Below are 24,875 nucleotides of genomic sequence, written 5' to 3'. Positions count from 1 at the left end.
TCGGTTGTCTTAAAAATATTATTTGAAGTTTAAATATTAAGTTCTTATTGTTTATCGCTTATATGCAGATTTCATTTTTCTGATTAAAGTATCATCAGAAATTAAATTTCGTGTTTAAAATATATAGAATATTCGAACATCCTCAAATAGACCAAGAAAAACAACCAGATATTTTAATACCTAAAATTTATTAACAAAATAATGTCATACAGTTTTTTTTTTAAATAACAGACATAAAGATAATTTGATACAGCCTAGCATTCTAATTTAAACAGGTACATTTAAAAATTTATCCCACAAAAATTATACACGAACAAACAAAATACGCCGTACGAAGGGAATGTTGGCTAACGCCGTGCCATTACGTGCGATAGCCAGTTCCACTAATTCCTGATCGATTTGACACAAATTAATTATCTGTGGCTATCAGGAAGTGGAACTAACCTACTCTACTCTGACCATATGTTATACCAGCAAACCATTCATACATTTGGCAGTGTACATATTACGATATTAGCACCTGCTCTATAAATTATTTCTACACTTGCATTGCGATTACGTAATAATACTGTTTGTTTGCCAAATTATTACACTAACACCATAAACATCCAAGTAACGGAATTAAACACATACAATTATATCATTTTATACACTTCATATATAAATCTTGCAATACATATGTACAAAATTGCAGTGGTATATAATACAAATTAAACTGACCAAATCACTGTTACCTTTGGCTTGGATGAGTGGGATAAAGATTTAGTTTAGTCGGGCAGCAAACCCTCAATGCAATATTTATGTATCTGTCATCGCTATCTCCAATAAGATACTATTAGTCTATAGGGTTAAGCTGTGCCTTACAAACCTTTGATTTAATTGAATTTGAACTCATAGCCACCGCTATTGAAGATCAGAAATGAGGGTTCAGCTGCCAGACATCAGACAGCAATGATATCTTACAAAGCAAACTAAAAGTGGGATTTCTAAATGCAAAATGAAGAATAAGCTAAGATGTCAAGAATTCGTCACAACGAAAACACAGCCCGAGCATCCAGGAATGTCTACTCTCGATTCAACATCACGTCACCCAAGTGGAAACCAGTCAATATGGAATAACTTAATACAAATCTAATGGGTCCCATCGAAATAATTTTAACATAAATTTGTACCGCCCACATCCGCAAAGTACCACCGCTGCGTCATCGCGCGACACGAACCGCCCCGAACAGCGTCGCCGACATATAGAAAATATGGCCAAAAATAAAATGGCTATCGTTCTCATAGAATCGACAGCCTATCGCCAAGATCAGTATCTCTATGTCCAACGCAGCGGCAATAAGGAAAATCTGGGAACATCAAACACCGAAGGTCCGGCGGCGTTTCAATACTATTCACAGAGATGGTAGTCACTCATCGCTCATTAACTGTAGGGCGGGGGTAGTAGGATTTCAGTCAGGAGACGTTTCAGAGAGTCCACTCCGGTGAGGAAACCGCAGTCGGGTCCATCGTGAGGGGTGGCAGTGGCGAGGGGTGACTCTGCTGCTGCGCCAGCATAGGCCGTGTGCGCAAAATCTATCATGCGGATGTCGACCCGTTCTTCAGGACTCTGAGGAGCCTCCCAGCCACGTGTTCTTGGTCTTTTCCCGCTCCCTTCCGCCTCGGTCTCCGCTTCGGTTTCGTTTTCAGCTCGCCAGGAATCGCTGCTGGCTGACGAGTAGGCCATCCAACTATCGGCTGAATCGGGACTCGGCGGGTGTGGCCGCGGTGAAGGCGGACCGGCGGATTCGGCATCTTCATAACCACCCATAGTTTCCTCGCAGTGAGGGCGGAACGGCTCGCGTTTCCGTGAGGATTCCGCGGGCATTTCGTCGTTTAAAGTGGACATGTCAAAGTGTCCGGAAGGCGCCAGTTCTGCGGAACTGCTAGATGCGTCGCCCTCATACTCGGATGTTGAAACACCTGAATCTTCGGGCTGGGGTGTCACGTCACCTTCGTATACGATTAATAGAGAGCTGAAATTAAGTAAAATTACTTGGTTAATAATTACAACGACAACATAGACAATGATATCAATATTGTAAATATCTTCAGTTAAGTAAATGTAGCTTTAATAGCAATACAAATGTATATAATATAATGTTTCTCAACTTTAAAGTGAGGAAACATCTGAAGCCTAACAAATGAAATTTGGTAATCGAATTTATGTTATTAACTAAATACTATTAGTACATTAAGTACGAATTTTGTCTTTCAACTCACTTCACCCATTATGTGATGTGAGAAAATGACAATGATTGAAATATGTAAAATATATAAAATAATTTCAAAATTTGATTTGATTTCAAGAGCAGTTCAATACACTTACCACGAATAAAATCTGTAGTTAGTCTGTTTGGCGATGGCGCGTCTTAGTGAATCTAAATCCCTCAGCACCCGGCGTACAACGCGCGCTCTTAAACCGCCACCCGCCGCAAAGAAGTCGCGGAGTGCGTCACGCAATCCGCTCTCAGTGAGACCGCGTCCCCAATACTTGTCGCGACGGAGGCACGCGCCCGTTTCGGGAATATACACCTGTTGATAGACATCAGTTATGAGTCTTTATGGATTTGGTAAACTAGCATGACACGTTCGTCACAAGCGTGTTTTTTATAACCGAGGTGGAAAAACTTCAAAATTGTACAGTGAAACAGGGCTCTTAACTGTGAGACAATTATACTTAATGGCAATATGCAGGCTTTTGTGGAAACAAACACCCACAATACCAAATCGAACCAAACGCAAACCTTTATATAAGCAACCTAAAAATCCCACTTTTTTCGCTCAACGCTTTTTCTCCTTCCGAGGCCCATTCATCTTTAAACACTTCATTAAAAATAAAATTATCACTAACATTTCAAAAATCACTTTACATACTTTCACTAAAAACATATGTGCAATTCACACATGGTAGAAGTGAAACCTTCAAAAACATTTTTTTTATTATTAATCATATATAAATTAATCATTTTCCATTATCTAAATGTGTGTGTTCTTTTAAAACAGTATATTTTAATGATAAATTTTAATTTATAAGTTTAATATAAATTTTTAATTTGGGAAAAACTAAAACATCGAAAGTTTGAAATTCGATCAAATGAAAAAGCGGCAGTAAAGAGAGGCTGTATAATGCCTGCTATCTCATTTTCTCCCACGTTAAATCATATGATGAATTGATGTTTCTGTCTCTCTTTACCGCTGCATCCGGTTTGAAATCACGACGATTCGAAAGAAGTTTATCTATCTCATTTTCTCCCACGTTAAATCATATGAATTAATGTTTCTGTCTCTTTTTACTGTCGCTTTTTCGTTGCATCCGGTTTGAAATCACAACGATTCTAAAGAAGTTTCACTTCAAAAAACTCAAACAATATCTTGTTCAGCTGTCCTATACTGATACAGAAAACATTCTTATCGTACAAAAATAGTATATGTATAAATTTGTTAAGTAAAATTAATTAATTAAATAACGTTTAGATGTAAAAGGAAGAGACTGGCTGCCCACAACACAGGGAATCCTAGTGTGGGGGCCAGTGCACTCTACTTTATAGAAACATTAATGTATTTTGTGTCTAATAAAGTTCTTTCTTTCAAAAAGCATTTGCAGCCTCTGCTTGTGAAAGTAGCACGGGTATCTGATCAGGGATCGACCCACACCAGAGTCTCTGCATTCAGAGTTTGGGTGAGCCAAGCCATACCCACTAAAACCAAGGTAGTTTCTATAAGGTCACGTAAGGGTTCCGGCATCGCTTTCGCATTCTACCGGAGCCTCTCAAAACCTCCGTTGCAGTACACATACAGGTAGGAAATTGATATTTTCTCCTATATTTTTCTATCGGAGAATGAGGTAATGTTAAAAAACAAATTTCTAACATTGAAGTTTAATTAATATATAAATTTTACCTAAAAATAAAATTTGTATTATGTTTCCTAAGACGTCCGAGGTCCATTATGAGAGTACATCGCTTCCGTTTCCGCCCAAATCGCTAGTTACCGACCTTTTCCCACCACGTGACACCGCCGCCAGCGCCCAGCGTTTGAAACTGGAACTAACTTTTTATCGCGCTAAAGCAAGCCGCCAGAATTCTTGTTCATTGTTTGTCTCATAATTAGAGAACCAGGAAGAGCTCGTTTGGACCTCGGACGTCTTAGGAAACATAATACAAATTTTATTTTTAGGTAAAATTTATATATTATGTGTTCCGTTTGACGTCCGAGGTCCATTATGAGAGACGTGTTTGTTATCTCCTGGTGGCTTGTAAGGTTATATAATATAACTAAAAAACGCAACAATGTGATTTGAATTATTTATTTTCGATAAAATAAACAATACAATCTAATTAAAGCCTAAGCTTTAGTACCATTTAATAAATATGGTAAATAAATTTTCATTGTTTATATAGAAGTAGAAAACCTGGCTTATTCATTAAGCGGCCGAAAATCCTACTGCGAAAGAGACTTTTCCGATCGAGTCTCAGCATTCCGACTATTATTTTCTAGATTTCGACAATAATATTTCTTATGAACTTTCATGACGCCACTTTGCCTTAGCAATAATTTAATTTATGGGAAATCTTTCTAAAAACTTTAGCGAAGCTACACCTAATCAAATCTACGCGGCGATGATTTGATACCCGATTCTAAAGGGTTTTCTTAACCTAGCTCCCAATAATTGCGGGGGTAGCTAGTCTTACAGGATCTCTGGTTGTAATAAATAAATTTGTCAAGGAGCCACGCCTATTATTAGAGACGGTTATGAGTGTCCTAAGACAAATGACGGATTCAGATGCTTATTCGGGCAAGATAAAAACGTCCAACTTGATTGTCTATACGTTTCTGTATCTGTTTTATAACCGAAAACCAGATGCAAAGTGATGGAATTACGGCTAATAATAAAATGATGAAGGTCGCCACGCAAGAGTCAAATCATGAACTCTGCGCCGAGACGCCAATAAAATTATAATGGATGTGCATCCCATACTGGCAATTCCTGCGTGATTGGTTTAGCTATAAGCGATATGAGGAAAGGAAATGCTTTACTATGTACGTTTTTAATAAATTATTATTAGATGGAATCTTAACATCGCTTAGAGTCTCACAAATTGAACCATATGCCAGATGATTATTTGGTAAATAGTTTTGCTAAGTATCTAACTACATCAGGAGGAGCCGGGAATCGACATATTCAGTTCATATTTAATTATATATATAGTTATAATTTAATTTACCCATTTATACCAAAAAGGGGCTTATGTTTTCCTTGTTGAAGTTCTTCAACACGACGAAAGAAGTTTTTCGTCTCAAGCCAGTTGTCTGTTAAAGATTCCTAGCCAAAAAACGTTTCCAATTGTAATTTCTGCACTTAAGGAGGAGGTTAACTAGTTACGGTATGTATATATCAGGGTTTGGCTTAGATTCCGTACTGATAGCGAGGGTGCAAGTGTTCGGGCTATCAAATCCGGGCGCCAAAAAATGCTTCCTCCACCTGGGTGCTATTATTATGCTATTATTTCCCTTAGAGGAAAGATGAAATGGTGCAGCACTCGAGGTAGAATCGCTGGCGGTGGAAATATCAACACTAGATCGTATCTCCAGTATTTGCTTAATGAAGGAGTCGCAAGCGTTCGAGTCTAATAGTTTAGCGACACATAACTTGCTACGACATGAACCTCTCCAGAAGCGAAAAGATCTATATGGTTCGAATATGTCCGTGGTTGCCCTTTTAAGAGATGCCCTTTGGCGCCCCTGCGATTGCGCGAGAGGTAATTGGCTTCCACGTTGTACATTCCCGGCAAGTGTCGTGAGGGATAAGTACAATATTCAAACTGTACGTCAGTGCCAGAAGATCTTTTGTCAATTTTAACAGCATTTATGACCTTGTTCCTTCTTCGTTTTTTATGTACTAAACAACAGTTTTGCTGTCGCTTTGCAGGATTAACGTCGAGTTCTTTAGGACCCCGGAGTGTGTCAAACAGATTGCTGCTACGATCGTGCATCTCCCTCAGATTACAATGCCACTCCATCTGACTGTGTCCAAGAACCTTTCAGGGGTTTGTTGTTGACCTGCACTCCCTTTTGTAGATCCGAGGCATCGGTGACAATGTAATGCATATGCCTTGTTTTTAAGTGAATCGGGGTCTTGTGACCGAGGTTGTGCAACCACCATACCATGTCTTGATTCACCCCCACTGCAAGAAGACTCGGGCAAAGAGGAGGTCTCCTTAATGAATTTCTTTGTCGCTGCAGTGTTTAACAATGCCACCTTCCCCGGTAGGTGATGAAGGTCGCAAAATTGAGATAGGTTATCCACTATACCATGTCTAGATTCACCTCCTCTGCAAAAGGACTCGGGCAAAGAGGAGGTCTCCTTAATGAATTGCTTTATCGTTGCAGTGTTTAACAATGCAACCTTCCCCGGTGGGTGATGAAGGTCGCAAAATTGAGATAGGTTATCCACTATACCATGTCTTGATTCACCTCCTCTGCAAAAGGACTCGGGCAAAGAGGAGATCTCCTTAAATCATTCCTGTATCGCTGTAGCGTTCGGCAATGCAACCTCCCCCGGTGGGTGATGGAGGTCGCAAAATTGGCATACCCTAAGAGGCGTTGGGCCTGCTTGAGGGTCCAATTTGCCGGCTGACAGGCGTGTTAACTGGCACTGACGAATTTTGATTACTTTCTCTGCAGGTGAGGACTTTGCTTTTGATATTGTGTCCCTCGTGATACCCGGAAAATCGATCGACCTCATTGGAGTGCATATCGACTTCTCTAGATTTATGGTCCAGTCCAGGTTCTTAAAGATAAAGGGCATGGCTACGAGAACCTGGGAGTTCAGACTTGTTCTGTCCTGGTGGACCAGTAAGTAATCATCCAAGAAAACGATTACTCGTAAGCCTTGACGGCGTAATAGCTCGTCTGTCCAAGTTGTCGCCGACGCAAAAAATTTTCGGAGCTATGGCCAAAACATGTCATTTGACGGAGCCTTCCCTCATAACTGGTACACAGAAAGAAACGATGTTCGTGGAAAATCGGTACATGGTACTGGGTTTGGCCGAGATCCTTCACCATTGCTTTATTATAGGAAAATTTGGCATTTGGTGGTGATGAAACAGATGAAAAGGTTCTGGTTTCATGAAAATAAGGATTTTGGGTTGAAAATAAATCGCATTTATTTATTTATTTAATTTTTCGTTATTATAAAAGAGGAGATATGAACAACGGGGTCAGTAGGGCTGGCTCCAGTATTTATTATGGTTTAGAATCATGAAATGGATTTCCAACGACATCGAAGTTGAAACGGGTGTTTGCAACTTTTTTAGGATTTCCCGCGTTGGCAGTATTAATGGCGGTTGGAAGAGGGTTTTAATTTCGCCCAATTTTTGTGATAGTACCTTAAACAACCACCCGAAAAGCCTATCGAGTCACTTATACTTGTATTTATTTAATCTGTTACTTTTGCACCCCCCTTTTTTCTTCCTTTCGTGATCATCAAAGTTGTGACTCTTTTGTCCTTGTTTTGAGTTGTATCGGTTACAAAGAAAGGGCTTTTGACTGACCTGAGAAGTTGAAGCTACAGGCTATTCAGAACGTACGGGTGATTTAACGCGTATTGTTTTAGGTTGGTACCCGCAAATTCTGCCAAATTTGTCAATACCACCAACTTTATGTAAATATGTAGATAATAGTTCCGGATTAAACATGTATACCGAAGAGAGGAAATTCTTTTTAGGTTTTTTAGCAATGTTTTACAGCGAGATTCTAAGACTTTGGCCCGTTTGCCGCAAATAATTTGTAAAACCTCGTGAGCCCGTTACTCACTTTATACACTTTATACTTTAACCAAAACATTCGTACAATTGATCATGTATAGAATTGAATTAAGCGTCACGTTCAAGTGAGAATACCACTCTAAAACGCTACGTAACGCCTTATTTACTAACTCATTTTGAGCTACAAACGTGCTCGATAAGACCGCAAAACTTTCCATAATAACCGTAAACCATAAACCGTTCCATGATATACAATTATAAAGAATCCTCTAGGAAACGTCTTTATTAATTTTGAAATCGGTAAAAGCAGAAAAAGCAACGTATTTCTTTTGTATATCATATAACGTACACAGTTCAGATCAGAAGCGTTAAACCGCATGGTTTAAAAACGGGTCGTTTAGGTTTGCATTATTATTATATATAGATTGAGGCACTTTTTAAACATGCCAGATAACGCAGCATAATTGGAGAAAGTATTATTAAGATGACTCACCAATTTCTGCGACAATTACTCAAACCTTTAAAACAAATCTGGAGAAGAATCACGTGAATTACTGCGCACGTGGTTATTTCGTCTTTGTTTTGGCGGCGGTTCTTCATCCTCTTCACTCGTGCTTTTGCGAACTTTGCGAAGAACCCGGCTTGTTAGAACTTGCAGAGACAAAATCTTCCGTGACATTATGAGAAGGCTTTGTAAAGTGCGGGCTAGGCACGTTCGACCGCGTGGCCAACACCGCCGATTTTAGCACTTTTATTAACCATTTTTCACCTATTTTAGCACTTTACTTAACCAATTTTCACTGATTTTAGAACTTTTCTTAACGATTTTGTAATTATAACGTGAAAACCGAGTTCACCGATTTACGTATTTTCACTTTGAAAATAAATTTTAGGTCGATATAACTTTAAATATACTGATTCGTTTTTAAGTTTGCACTAGCGACTGTGCTAGACGAAAAACGACGCAACAATGAACAAGAATTCTGGCGGCTTGCTTTAGCGCGATAAAAAGTTAGTTCCAGTTTCAAACGCTGGGCGCTGGCGGCGGTGTCACGTGGTGGGAAAAGGTCGGTAACTAGCGATTTGGGCGGAAACGGAAGCGATGTACTCTCATAATGGACCTCGGACGTCAAACGGAACACATAATACATAAATTTAAGTAGTTTTTATAAAAAAAGAACAGTTATATATTCTTTTTGTTAAAACTAAATTAATTAATTAAGACAAAAACATTGCTCATTACATATGTGTTTCCCCATTAAAGATAATGACACAATAGTTTTATCTTTGTTAGAGCATTGTGTAAAAGGAAAAGGGCACAATATACATAGAATAGTCATTAAATGTTACACAATATTATCTCGATGATGTAATCATCACTATTTTTTATTAGAAATAATAAATCTAATTATGATTTTATATCAGCGATAGTGGGCATATAACAAGATACACAGATAAAAAGTGGTCTTTAAAAACAACTGTATGGTTCAAGGGAAAGAAGAAGGCGCCCTAAGAAAAGAAGCGAATGGAGAAAAAAGCCATGGACAGAGTCAGTTGGAAAAAAAACTGGAGGAGACCTTTCCCGCGAACTACATGCCCATGCGCAACATGGAGTTCAAACACAGAGTTCTATTTAAACATCTCCATACAAAAAACTAGCACCGAACATAATTATATGTAATATTCCGTAATATTCTAATTTAAATAATCTATTTAGATATTGCTATAATGATACACAAATGAAAAACAAATGTGTACAAATAGGTCGTCAACACACCTGCATCCCACAAAGTCGTACACCGAGCGAGCCGGACGTACTAGCCGCGCACTTAGCGATCTGCTTCGTCCGTTTCTCAGCGCTCGCATCGTCGCCGTGCTGTCGCGTGCCCATTTTTAGATCGAGCACGCACGGCCGACGATACGACGACGTTATGTTCTCCATCATGAGAAAATCTGTAAAACATTGCTATTTTTAGATGGTCCTATATAAAAATTTGCTTCGAATTAAGCTATAAAGATTTCAAAGAAACGTCGTTAGAGTTGTTGTGTTATTTGATATATTCACAGAGTCTTCATAAGTCTTCATTACTTTAGGTGTGATTTAGGTAGGTTAGGTGTAATCCTAGCTACTTAATTACCTATATATATGCTTTAATGATATTAATATAAAGCTTGAAAAATCGGTATCACAGTCGACTGTCGATTTGTAACTTTAAATTACCAAGAGTTCCGATTAAGAAATCACGAGAGTCGGGGTTAGGTTAGATTTGATCCATAATTCGTATTTTTTATAAATAATAAAATAAAATAAAACGTTTATTCACAATTTTTTATTCGAAAGTCCGTAATCTGTTTTTGAGTGAGTTCACTCAAAAACATTCTTTCATTGTCCAAAGAAATTTCAAAATGACATATCTATGATAAAACCTTCAAATTATCGCATATTGGCGTGCAATATACTATTCCTTCAACTTGAAATTACCGATAGGACCAAATACCCTGAACCAAGGGTTTTTGACCTGACCTGACCAATTAAAATTTATTTGCTATTTTAAAAGAGAACCGAGAGATTTTACGCCAGCTTTTTCTCTCGGCCTACACCTTAATGGCGTGGAATAATTAATTATACCTTATATTTCAAATATGAAAGATGTCATTCAATTAATTGAGTATTTTTTTTAAGACTGGAAAAGAAATCAAATTATCGAGAGTCGACTGTTCTTATGTCGTAATCCTATACGGAACTATCGTATCAGTATTATATGCACTTTACGGTTCCTGGGTCATCGGGAGTTAAAATAATAAAGTATAAATGATAGAAGATTTTATTTTTACTCTTTATTCACCACTTGCTTGCTATGAAATAAATGAAAGTAATTAACTGTTGTTTTTTTTATAGAACAGGGGCAGGAGGCGTAATTAACTGTTGTTTTTTTTATAGAACAGGGGCAGGAGGCGTTAAGTGATACCGCCGCCCATGGACACTCACAATGCCAGAGGGCTAGCGAGTGCGTTGCCGGCCTTATAAGTTGTAGAGAGTGTTGAAGAGAGTGCCAACAATATGGCTATACTCTCGCATATAAAACTAAAAAGCCTGTTTAAGTATAATGTTGGTTCGTACCATGATAAACATAAACACAACGCTACTCGGAAAATTTATTTCGTATCAATCAGATCGTTCACATTATCTTATCGCGTGTAATAAGATAAGCCGTAATTACTAATTCCAAATAACCGATGCCGCGAACAATGAAATACAAAGAGTCGACTCACATTGTTTATTCGAATTGTCCATATGCGCAATACTCTTGAGCACTTCGCTGGCGTTGCCGTTCCGATGGACTCTAAATCTGCAAGAAAAAGAGAGGCCAATATTAGCGAACGCCTCTACCCAACACGGAAAACCAAGGAGCTAATCATTGAAACACAAGTGCAGTCGTTATCGGTATATTGTTACATTGCAATTAAATATCATTACCACGATTCCACGATGCAAGTCACACAGGGCTCGCGTTGTGAGTGCTCGTGCATCGCTCATTAGTGGGATAGTCATGTAAGTATGAATAAATGGCGACGTCGACCCCGGGCCGGCGTACGTCAAAGATTCTGAAATATGATAAAGGACACATGACAAGTGTCGAGGAGGGTGCGGCGCGAGTGCACGCGGCTTCGCCGGATACGCACTTGAACACATCGTCGCGCTTGCGCTTGCCCGTCAGCGACTGCCTGCGCCCGTTCTCGTCGCGGAAACACGGCGAGTAGCGCTTTTCCAATTTCGTTCCACCCATGTGAGATGCCTGCATCACGCCTGTAACAAATGGCTTCCTCATAAATATGTGATACACAATTGCAAAAAACGTCAATTAAGCTAGTCTCGTGACAATTTTTTTTTCATTTTCAAATTAATTTATCACTGTTTATCTCAAACTGTTTCAATTCTGCCTTTATTAATGGAACCTTATGGCAGATCAATTTGACAACAAATTGTAGTAAAATAAATACAATATTTACTTACTATCGTGCAACTTGCGAGCGTTAATTAATGAAACGTGAAAGTTTTATCGGTTAACGTAAGTTAAAAGGGTTTGTATATCTTTTGTGGTGTGTTTCTGTGTTTTGTTTATATGAGACACATTAATGTTAATTGTCTGTTTAATTGTTGTGTATGTGTTATAAGTAGTGCTGTATCTGAAGTCGTGATTTGTAATGTGTCGTGTAGGCTTTAAGTAAAGGTTTACAAACCCACAATGTAAAATTACCGCTAGGGCGCTAATAGGGGGCGGTTGTGCGATGAGCCTCCGGCGTCGCTCCGCCCGCCGCAGTGCCGCGACCCTTGCGACAACAAGGAAACTAATATTGTGGTCCTGACCCTGGCCCGCTCCCGCTCCCGCTCGCGCTCTTGCGTTCAAACCCGCCACCCGCGAGCACTCGGCTCGGCCCTAATGCAATCGACGCCGTTCAATTCCACCGCAAGGTGCAATGGCGTTAAATTCTTAACGTTCATATTACTTAGCCAATTGTTCAACATAACCAGTATATGTGTAGAAAATTTCCATGTTTATAAGTTTATCAACATAAACAAGGATTACGATATCTATTATCTGTATAATGCACAGCGCCACACAGATAATACTAAAGTAAATAATGAGGACATATCCGCTCTTGAAAGTCAAAATGCATGGAAATCTGCGTGTTAGCTACGTGCCTTTTCGCACGCGATGCCTTTCTAATTCTATGCTTTATGGTGAAAATGGACTATATATTGGTCCGTAAAATCGTAATACCTAGAATGATTGCGGTCGGCGGGTTTGCGTTTTACCTCTCAGGCGTCACACTTTCACGTTATTCATAATTTGTTTATGATGATCACGATAATAGAGCAATAAGGAATGTTTAAAACACAAATCCCAAGCGTACCTACGCGCCGTCAAACTAAAGAGCGCGGCGTTAGAATGATAAGATAAAAAAATATAAAGAAACAATCATGCGTTCATCGGACCACTCATTTTCCATGACGTAGATATAAACAAAATCACTATATGATGTCAAACAAAAAACTTCCTTACTGCTCAGTAAAAACATTAAACAGTTTAGGCTAAAAAAAAACAACACGGTAATTGCATTAAAAAAAATGAGGCAAATGAATGAAATGACGCATCCAGCGAAATAGTAAAGCAAGCTGCCCGTTAAGGCAAAACTGACTCAAAGTTACAAAGTTGTAATTCTCACCTTTATATCTGGGGACAAAGCCTTGGATGTCTTCAGGAATGTTCTGGTAGAAATGCAGTTCTCTGATATTGAGCGGTTTGATCACGGTACTGTCGTTGAGAACTAGTAGTCTCGTGTGACCGCCAACCTGAAAAAATACGATTTTTACATAAGAAAAAAAATACAATATAATCAAAAACGACAAACGTAGCAATAAATGTCATTATTACATACAATTAATCAAATAGGAAATGTTGAAATTAACGAAGTTCTAGAAGCAAATAGGCCTCAATTAACCATAGACCTTCCGTGATTATGCAATGTATGAAGCAATTCCTTGTTAGTTACTTGTTGAGTTGTTTCGTTAGTCATATAACAAAGCTACTGTGCTGTACTGTATATAAGGCTTTATTACAGTAACTTTTGATCGATATTTAATGTTTCAACTAGAAAATAGAATATAATTTAATATAATAAAACATCAGGTGAGCCTCCTGCCCGTATGCCCCCTATTCTATAAAAAAAATATATATGTATCAACATATACAATTAGTTTACGCTTAATAAAGAGGTACTACCCGAGCCTGTTAACCAAGAAATTAATAAAGCAATTAAATTTAATGGAAAAAAAAAAAGAAAAAAAAAGAAAAGTAACATACTGGCGTCAAAAATGTATACCAACGTTAAATTGTAAGTAATTAAATTGAGACAAAATAAATATAACTGATCACGAGCTTCGCTAATACAATTTACAGTTACAGGATCCTGGAAAACATATCTGTTATGTAATCAGTTTAAGATTTATTTTTATCTATTAATTTATTCGATTTTAGAAATTACAAATAAATTATATAATATTGAGATTAAATACATAAGATACAAAATCACTACAGTGAAATCACTCCGACAACATAATTATAGATGTCGATAATTAATGATAATATCCGAGATTTAGGAGAAATATTATTAATATTGACAATTTTACACAAATCGGCACGTTGTAAATGTAATTTTATAAATTTAAAAAATATTTATATGCAGCATAAATATATAAAGGAATTTAACATCATATAATAATAACCGTACGAATCCCCGGTGACGCAATATCATTGACCAAGTCACACGTGGCTGACAGGGCATTTTAGGAAACATAGTTATCTTATCCGATAAGCTTTTATCGTTACAATCATTCTCCATACATCTATATATTTTTAAATTTATTAATTCTTTAATACCCGCCATCAATAAATTTTAATTATAAACCCCCTAACTAACGATTAACCTCACCCCAACCAGTTATACAATTGGTCAAAACTTGGTTCTAAAAAAAACGATTATTCGATTGGATTTTTTATTATAGTGAAATGAGCCCAAAAGTTGTTATTGTATTACCTGGAAGTATCTCGATATCAAAATGCTTCAGTTGACAAACGCAATGTTAATATTTATAAGTATAAACATATATATAGCCATAGGGCAAAGAGTACAAATAAACACAATACTGCAAAACTCATCAAACAAGATTTTTTAATTCCATCTCAATTAGTTTAATAGGGAGTGAATGGGATGGATATAGCAAATAGCGCAGTGGATCGAATAAAGCGAGGGTCGTAATACACTCAGATGGCATTGACCTGTGTGGTCGAAAACACCTCGTACTAAACAGTACAGTCTCGATCACCTCCCAATCGGATAAAAATACTTTGTATAACACTGTAAACAAATAATTTGCAATGCTCAGTCAATATATTTCGTTGCATATTTTTAGTATTGTTAAATCTATAATCGAATGCTACTTGCGTTAGATTTAATATGACAGATTTTTTGTTTGACGCATCGCGTTAGCAGTGACCATAAACCATAGAGAAACATCATAAAAGTGACCCTGAATATGTTATTAGTATTTGTCTGTATACTGTCAGTACTAGAAGACTACTAAAACAGAACGAACAGACATTAAAGAGTCCTCAAACATTATCCATTATGAACTTGCAAATAACCCATTGCGATAATAATTTTGGTTTAAAATGAAATTGGCATGTGAATAAAAAAACAAACCGTTAGAAACAATTAAAAATGCGGTCTCGTTCCACTACGTTCCGCACTATGAATCCAGAGTTGGCGTTGTGGTTGATAGTAGATATATCAAGCGAATTCGTGTAATAAAAATAGTACTAGTCCAGGAATCTGTGTTCGGGTTATACGATTCTCAATACGTAATATACGTTACGAATACCAGTAGTGCTACAACAATTTAAATAAAGAAAAAATAATCATCATTCTTTTCCTTCAAAAGTAGCACATATGAAGCGTAAAATATTTAAAAAAATACCATTAGGTCTGAAATTCTGTATCTGTTTCGTGACCATTTGTTTTTTTTTGGTAATAGACAAGTAGATATGCGTTCTACCAGACACACGCCATCGACTTTTTGGATCGAAAGAATGCCGCTTTCCTCACGATGTTTTCCCTCACCAAGCGAGCGAGATTGGTGCACAGCCTCATATCGAACTTACGACCTTTGGGATAAAAGTCATACTTTAAGCATATCCTGTTAAAAATTGTTTTACGCTTTAAAGTACGGGTTTATGTGGTAGACTTATTATCACCATTAAAATTATCTCAGCCGTTTATTAGATGAATATCCACTATTTTACTACATTAATACACAATGATACATTATACAAAGCAGTCATACAAAGTAAATAGTCAACAATAATCGTCAACGATTAAATTTGTATGACTGCGACTGTTCACCAAGGCTCTCAATGCATCAAATCAGCCGTTGCATTTAACGTAATAAGATTAGTCATTTGTAACAAAGACCTAGGAACAACAGACGAGCCTATAAATGCCTTACATTTTCCTTCTAACCGTCATTCAATATTATCAACAATGATATTTAAATACACGCTCCACATACATATTAAGAGCGCACATTAGCAAAATTCATGATTTCACCTTCCGCTCTACCGACTAACACAACTAACAGAGGTATACCTAGAGGTATATAACTAAACAGAGGTATACCTTACGTTCGTGCGAGATGACATTGACAATTCAGTTTTACGGAGAAAAAACGCTTCTTGTTTAGATAACTCGTTAAATAAACAATATTGAACAAAATCGCTAGTTCTCTTCTAAAGTAATATATGTATTGCAATTTCATATCGGAGAATTTATACTGTATTGTGTTTTTAATTAGATTTTCAACAGTTGCAGTTGTAGTAAAAGAACAATACATAATTATTGGCTTTAATTCAAACATTTTTCAATAAGTGGTTGCCTGGAAGAGATCGCTCAAAAGCGATAAGGCCGCCAGTTGCTCTCCTTTTCTAACTATGTTCAATTTTTATATTGTAATGTAACCGAGTGATTTTGGTCAGTGCCCGCTCTTAAATAAAACTAAGCTGACCATTTTAGAGTGAATTTGAACAGAAAACAGTTATTACGACTTATCATAACCATACATTTGTCCACGCGGACGTTTTTAATACTTTTTTTTTTCGATTTACGCTTTGCCCCATTTTTTTCTAGGAAAGATGTGCGTCTGATCTCGCGGGGCATCTCAACCGTCTTTGTCTTAAAAACAAACTACTAGTTACGCATTTCACGATCCGTTGGAGACTTAGTTTTCACGTTTTAAATAGTTATATCACAACGGTATCATCCGTTAAAAATACCAGACTGAAACTGAAAACCTTATTTGGTTATTGTAAGAGTTTTCACGCGGACTTAAAATAAATTATTATTAATTATAGCGTTATTCGTAAAATTACTAACTCACAAACATAATTTGACTAACATAATAATAATTGCAATGAATGTCCTACACAGACAAATACAAGTGTATACAGAATAAAATGTAAAAAAAATACATCATAATTATTATCGTAACGACAAATATAGAATTCAGTTCTAAGTATACGCACGTCATAAACGCGTAAGTAGATTAGTAAAGTAAAGCGATTATTATTACAAATCCTGACTAGAAAATACCTAATGCTAATAGGTTTTAAAAGGTAGATTTAACGTAATTTGTTCACGTTTTCTACATTATTTAATAAACATCTAATTAGCTTCATTTTACTTATATTTATAATATACAATGTAAGTTTTAAAAATCATCTGGATTGATGTCATTAATAGATGAATAATTCGTAAATGCATTTGCGGAGCAAGAGAGAGTTTCAAAAAGGATATTGACGCGAAAATCCTATTTCATTTACGCCAGTGAAACCTCGTCAATAGCTAGATATAATCTATATATGATGGTGTGTGAGGTGAGGTCACCACTGTATTGTCTGTGTGTATGGTTTGGACGTGTAAAAAATTGATTTATACACTATCCACAAGTGAGCGAAGTGAACAAATAGGACAATACTTGTAGAATCTATAATTAACAAAGATTTCTTTGTTCTCAAGAAATAACAAGACAATTAATATTCAATTCGTTCAGCGTTAGAATTTTTCTCATAATTGTAAGCATCCATTGTTTTTATATATTCATACTTCACATGACTGCGGATGCAGTTAATATAAATATTCAAAGGAATCACATAACTCTACAAGACAAAGATGCACAAAAAATTACTGATTTAGTCTGTCGCTGACCAAGAGTGGCTTAAAACCATAATCTATATCCGTTCTAGACGGTTTATACAATAACAACATATATATAATCTGTGTATTGTATTATATATCCAGATATACTAAAATACTAATTTGGTCTCTCAATGGATTGCTTAAATCAATAAACAATTTATACTCTATATCTGCGTCTTGAATTGTCTTTGGACCAGTGTGTCTTGTCAAAATCAAAAGGTTACCGATAAGTCGACATGAACGAAAACTGATTAGGTTTAAAAATGGACTCCTATTTATTAAAGGTATTAACTTCAAATTAAATGAAAAAATATATATTTGGTATAGCTACAAAATAAGTTTTTGTATAATACAAATACTTTCTAAAATAATTTGGGAACCCTTAGCCTATACACTGATGGAAAGTTTCCGTCAAGAATATATACGGCCTAGCACATGTGTATCGTAATTCTATTACATATTACATACCGCTATACAAACAGCATTGACATTGCTCAACACTCGTACTGTAGATCAAAATACACGTGTATTTTATTTGAATGGAAAAATCCCGTGCGCGCATAGTCGAAACTTCTATTAACAAATCAGATTTCGACGTTCACAGTTCTGTGAAGACTGGCTAACATTTTTGAAATAGGAATAAATTTGATATACTTTTAATTAATATACGTTATATTATATTTAACTTTTAATTATATACGTTAATAGCATACCGGTTATGTTGACCAAAATCAAAAGTCCCGCCCTGAATTCTATTGTACTGGGTTCTTAGGACATATTCATCGCGAATAGTATCTATTGTGTAATAAGAGGTTAAAATAACATTTAGTTGCTTGATTATAAGATGACTAGCCTAGTGTATCCCAACCATTATTATGCCATGATCCACGTTAGCTTTTCTAATATTTTTATGCAAAACAAATTACATCCATAAGTAACAAAACAAAAATCCTCTTAACAGGACATTGCAAGGAAAACGATTTTTTCTAAATACCTAAATATTACGTACAACTGAAATGGAATTTCAAATCAAATTGCCCATTGCTTATACAATAAAGACGCTATTTCGCATATGCATGGTGATCAAACTCTTTTATTCACTCTAGCACTCTTCTGTTTCGTTGCTATTTTATAATTCTATCCCATTCCTGATCAAATATGCCTTACAAAGAAATCGTCGACCTGTCATATATGGTGCATTGTCAAAGAAAATGTACTCACTTGATTGTGTAGAGGCAAAACATCCACCTCGTGGCCATCGTCTGGTGACAGTGTGTGCGCCGAGGCGGGCGGCTGCGTTCGCTTGCGCTCGCTTCGCCGTTCCGGCTCGCCCATGCCCCAGCCAAGAGAGTACACCATTACTTCGGTGGAGCCACCGCCGCCACTGTCCACCTACAACAAATATCCTCTTATAGTCCCATACGATTTGTATTCAACTGTAAGTAGAGTCTAGAACTCTCAAATTTGATTAGTTCTTCCATAATATAGTCTTATAAGTGTAAGTTCAGAAGAATAACTTCTAATAGGTAACAATGGCGAAACGTCGTGAAGCTCATCACAGCTGCCCCTTCTAATACAACTACTACATAGTGGAATAAGTGATATCTGTATATTTTATGCTCCATAAAAAACGATTTTTTTTATTTTTCAGCGATCACGACCGCTCTGTCAAGAGTGTACCGGATAAGAAGAAGTGTATGATGGTGAGACTAGCAGGTCATGAGATAAAGAAAGTGAATTTGATAATAATAAATTAGATATATATACAAAGGTTTCTAAGATATGTGCTCTTATAGAGACTATCATCAACACAGAGCAATGTACTACAGATTTGGTATTTTCCTTGACCCAGTAAAGAAGGACGCATTAATTAAACAGTCTTAAATAAATTTACTCAAAATCCCTTATTTATCGTTGGTATACAGTAATTACTATAATATTTACATAACACACATTTAAGACATTCAACTTGTCAACCGTAATATTTAGATAACAATATTTGTTATTTACTGCCTCCGCAGCTCAGTGGTTCACACATGTTTGACATCAACAAGTCCTGGATACAACAAGAACCTACCTCAAAAAAAACGCATAACGGGGAAATACCACGGCACAATGCCAATGAAAACTGACGGGTTTAAAATCCAAATTATTTACCACAGATAAACGAGATTTAACGAGATTAAACAAGATTAAAACGAGATTTAACATAACGATAAACATGAAAATCTAAGAATTTTAATTCGTAAATCTACTGGGCAAAATACCAAGTAACTCTGTGACCTCGGCAGCTAGACTGACAATTAATTAACCAAGATGTCATCGCTGTCAATCAGAGCACACATCCCTATTATATTTTTCGTATAGAAAAAAAAGAACAAATTGTTTTCATATGAAATTATCGCATCGATATGTCTATATTATATGCTTACAGCTATGTATAATAGCCAAAAAACATGCAGATACAAAAGGTAATAATAAAATATAAGAAACATTGGACTTTTTCCAGGTTTAAAATATTGTAAAGTTGTAACAAATTCATAAAATTCCGACTGTAGGTTATATACACCTTATATCAAGTTTCAGGCTTGATTTAAATGAGACTCATCTATTTTTTTATGGTTTATCGGATTTTATTGCCTTTGTAATAAAGTTCAATAAAAGACATACATCTAAACCAATTTCTAAGAACATGTGAAGAAAAATTCAAATACAATTTCATTTGTTTGTGAAAAGAAAATAACGATCACGTGTTTTCAATATTTAGTCTACTTTTAACTGCGTATTAAAGATATTAGAATAAATATCTAATATGAACTATTACTCATGTATACTGTTCTTATCAAACCAATATTGTAATTGTCTCTGATAAATATAATGCGTAGTAGAAAAGCCATATTCGTGGAAGTTAAACGAAAATGTTTCTTACGAACGCCTTAACGACAAATGGGCAAAAGTTATGGAAAAATGTCAGGGAAAGCATATGTCGAACTTTAAAATTTAAGTCACTAAAGTAGCACTAGAAAGTGGGCACGGGTCGTAGTAATATAAATTTATAAGCTATAAATATGTCTTAAATATGACTTCTTAAGAAAATATTATTCACTATTTATTGACTTAAAAACAACTCAATAACATTGTCTGATGTAAGTCTAGTATAAACTTACAACAGAAGCATTATTCATACGATAATAATGTCGCAAGCCACTGAACTTTCGAAATGTTATTAATATGGGGAAGGCACGAGTCAACTTAATACCAACAAAGATATCGGTAAAGTGTTCAAGACTGCACTAAACTAGTTCGGTGGGGTCTTCTTCGTGCATTCAGGTCAGGGAACCGGCCTGATTGGCTGCTGACCGTCCTGCTATTAGGTTACTGACCGTGCATTTAATAAAAATCCTTTTGTTCATACAACGATGTCAGACAAGGACATCTAGAACAATCTATAGGGCTGGGACAGGTTATACTTCACATTGGACTTTGTAATGTGCAAACAATCACGAGATTCCAATATTGACGGTGTGAAAATAGAAAGCGATATAAATATGCCAGACCCCAAATAGATTGTTATTTGCATTCGTTGACGTTAAGCTGTTTACTTCAATAATTTAATTAGCCAACGGCTTGCAAAAACGATTCGTATTACGACGTATTGACGTATTGTTATCTGCGCCTGTGACGTTGAAAGAGCGCGGGAGGCGTAACCATGGCGTGGTACCAACGCTACCGATTTGGCGTCACCAATTTTAGAAGCGTAGCTGAGCGAAAAGTTTATTTACGTGACGGTATCCCCCCGCCCATTCACCTGACTATATCTCCGCGAACCAAGAAGCGACACGAATGTTATACGTCATTATCTATAGCAATAACTAATGAAATAAGACGTAATTTGGAACCAATTTTGCCTTGGCAATGGCAGCTTTCGTTTAAAAAAAGAAAGTTTTAATTAGCAAAAGCATTGTGGCGAAATTAAGATGCGACTTGAATCAAATATATGATGGATCTTTAGACATCTTTGTCACAAAGAATTGTTTCGATTTGCTAATCGCATTAGTCAGAATTGTCTCAAACACAATAGAACAGAAGTAGTGCTTTATGGGAACATCACATAATCCAAAAACCTGAATACAGAAAAATACCTACTGTTGATAAAATAATATCCATAGACTACACACAAAGTAAACTGAACGAAAAGTTGAAACAAATGCATTCATGTGCCTTCTTTTGTTTTATTACTATGACACCACTTGTGTATTGTTATTGAATATAGTAGCATCTTTTCATTGTAAAACAAAGAGATCAATCTCGAGAAGTTTGCTTCAATTCATCTGGTTCAAGGCGGTGTTGAACTATTAAGTGAACGTATATATCACCTCCTTGGGTTTACTGATCGTTCGAGAATAAATTCCGAATTGCCTACCATTTGAAAAGTTATAATTTCTATACATTTCATACTTTAATACTTTTACATTAAAAGGCTTCTTGAGCATTGCCAAACTTCTGGAAGTTAGTACATTTATTTAAAGAAATTCCCTTCAAACCTGACAATGAACCGATGTCTTACAAGTTATTTCCAAGGTTTCAACACTTTTGACTTTTGCCATTTGTCATGATTTCTCAAGACATACCTATTTTAGTACTAGAGATGAAGATTGTTTCACAACGATGTTTTTCCAAGACAATATACAGTATCATATGCTACAGTTCCTCAACAAATTACTTTCTAAATTCATTACAATATTGTACCTAACAGCCTGTATTATTGACAATTTTATTATTACCTACTACGATATAAATCTTTGTTACAAATAAGAAATGTAGAAAGACAAGAGTTCTTTCTTCTTGATGTTAGAACATCAAACGTTGAATGTACAAATTATTCTATATATATCATGTTATATATTACTAGGAGTAACTAGACTGGTACAATAAATTTACGTATCCTTCATGCATCTACGCAATGCACCGAGAGTGAACCGAAATAGGTTGCCATCAGGTCAGTGGGTCAGGAAGCAAGGCATGCTACTAACATGAGATATCGAATCGCGACCTGCGCAAACCGCAAACATAAACGATGCGCTGACAATTTTGCACCTGTCGAGCAATTATTACACCTGAGTGAGCACTGATTATACTTCAGCGCTAAGTACATAAAACAATCTAATCATTTCCTGGTAACATAGAATTATTTGTAAACAACAAAACTTTATCAGTCATGGTGATAATTTACAGAGTCGAATGTAAATGTTCGAAATTTAAATCCGAAAATACCTTGGGATTTAGTAAATATCAAAACAATAGTATTTTTGAATATAGGTTACACAAAGCTCGTGTGAACGCTTTGGAATCTTTGGCGCCAGATATTTTTAAATTCAATGACACTAAATTATTTTTACAAACGTTAATCGTTGCAATATCCAAAACAACCAGCACTTATAATAACTTTGATTTGAAATCAATTTCATATGACCCTAATAGCAAAGCAACTTTAAGTTTTGGCCTATAAAGAAACTGTCAGCTTTCTATACATGATAGTTTGTTAAGTAAATTATAAGGATGCCATTGAAATGTCATATTCATATGAAAGTATATTTCTGAACACATTGCCTATGAAACATTTCTCATGCCAAATGACTCATCATTTACATTCATAGAAAATCAAAGATAGAATAGTATTCATAATTAATTGTAAATGTATGACCAATGAGCTAACTACTCACTTGTACAAAACATTTCATTGTATTATACCACTAGTAATTAAAAAAAATCTGAAGTGGATTATTTTATATGAAGGTGAGCTTACAAAACAACAATATAAGCAGTTAGCAGCCCATGAACAACCATATTAGTATAGATGCCTTCAATCTCTGCTGATATTTAGCTTACTCTGTGAGATCTGAAAAAAAATCATCAGAAACTTATAAGATCCCCTAAAATTACGTAATCTAGCAGCAACTGCAAAGAATTATAACCCAACAATAGTTAAATAACAGTCTACAGCCACACGTGTAAATACGTCTTACAATAATGGCGATGTAGATGCGTGCCGATTAGAATGAAGATGAGATCATGTTAATATTTAACTTAAAAACAAAAGACAAATCGTAGAGACCTTGAGCTTGACCGATGGAGGAAAAAAACCAATTGCATATTGGTGGCAAGCAATAAATAATTAGTTTGAGCGACGCGTACGCCCACGTCTTATTTCTCGCATGGTAACCGCTTGTCTGGCATGCGATAACATCAATTTAAAACAGACTTGCTTCTAAAAGTAATGCAATACTGGTATCATGGTTTTTGATTCTCTTAATGTTGAATACAGACCAGACGTCACATTTGTTATTTAAGATTCCTATTACATTTATATAAGCTGAAATTCTAGCTTAGCTAAATCAATTATTATCGTTAAAATGTTCATATATAAAATATCATCTATAAAAATCGTAAAACAAATTTCCTACTAGAATGAACAAAAACAGACAAAATGTTACTAAAAATACATGTCATAATAACATATCGTAAATTTGATACAATTTCAGTAGATCTAACTATTAAGGACCCATAAAAATTTACGAATTACAGTTCGTTAGTTAGCGATAACATGGTCATTGTTACCAAGTCACGTCTCGCAAAATTGAAATAAAACACAAAGCGAAACAAGTTTTAGCTTACCAAAGAGAGGTCACATTGTTTGGCCAAACAATTGAATAAAATTGAAAACGATATGTTAAATAACACTATCGTGGGACAAGACAGATAGCACTTTTAGAATACAGATAATAAACCTATACATTAATAGATTGATTTATTGATAACCACATCATAAAATCTATTACATATATTTCAAAAGTGCCTATTTAGTATTCGATATTTTAGATTTAAATAATAATACTCAGAAACATTACTTAAGTTCCCATAAAGCATTTATATAAATATACGGTATTAAAGTCGCTGTTAAAACTGGGGTTAGTGGTGGAAGGGTGTAAATATTTATATTTATTTTACCTTTACCTTCACCTTCACCCTTAGTGTAAAAAAAAGTTAACGACCTATTATAACCATACAGAATATACATATATTTACAGAATCACGCCGTTTCAGGGGAGTTTGTTAATAAACACTATGAAACGAGAATTTCTTATATCAATCCAAACTGTTCAATCATGATCATAAACTTACGTTAGTAAAAATATCAGAACAAATTAATCTATAAGTTTTATCAGGGCAATATAAGAACATTCACCAATTCTA

The 24,875-nt window shown here is 35.8% G+C and overlaps 1 protein-coding gene across 3 annotated transcripts in view; it reads right to left on the bottom strand.

Annotated features, from left to right (window-relative positions):
• Window positions 1-169: 169 nt before the first annotated feature.
• LOC110994579 (inositol hexakisphosphate kinase 1) overlaps window positions 170-24,875 on the bottom strand; it is a 41,579-nt gene continuing 16,873 nt past the window's right edge. For all 3 annotated transcript variants that reach the window (XM_022261287.2, XM_022261285.2, XM_022261286.2), the window contains exons 2-8: window positions 18,843-19,013; window positions 13,038-13,164; window positions 11,493-11,616; window positions 11,082-11,158; window positions 9,586-9,761; window positions 2,369-2,574; window positions 170-2,015 (exon numbers count right to left, since the gene is read on the bottom strand). In XM_022261287.2, the coding sequence (XP_022116979.1) occupies window positions 1,424-2,015; window positions 2,369-2,574; window positions 9,586-9,761; window positions 11,082-11,158; window positions 11,493-11,616; window positions 13,038-13,164; window positions 18,843-18,980 (1,440 nt within the window). In that variant the 5' untranslated portion in view covers window positions 18,981-19,013 and the 3' untranslated portion in view covers window positions 170-1,423. The remainder of the gene's footprint in view (window positions 2,016-2,368; window positions 2,575-9,585; window positions 9,762-11,081; window positions 11,159-11,492; window positions 11,617-13,037; window positions 13,165-18,842; window positions 19,014-24,875) is intronic.

The sequence above is a fragment of the Pieris rapae genome, chromosome 4 (assembly GCF_905147795.1).
Source record: "Pieris rapae chromosome 4, ilPieRapa1.1, whole genome shotgun sequence".
Lineage (NCBI taxonomy): Eukaryota > Metazoa > Arthropoda > Insecta > Lepidoptera > Pieridae > Pieris > Pieris rapae.
Note: the sequence above shows the minus strand (reverse complement) of the source record. Positions and strands in the feature narration are given on the sequence as shown.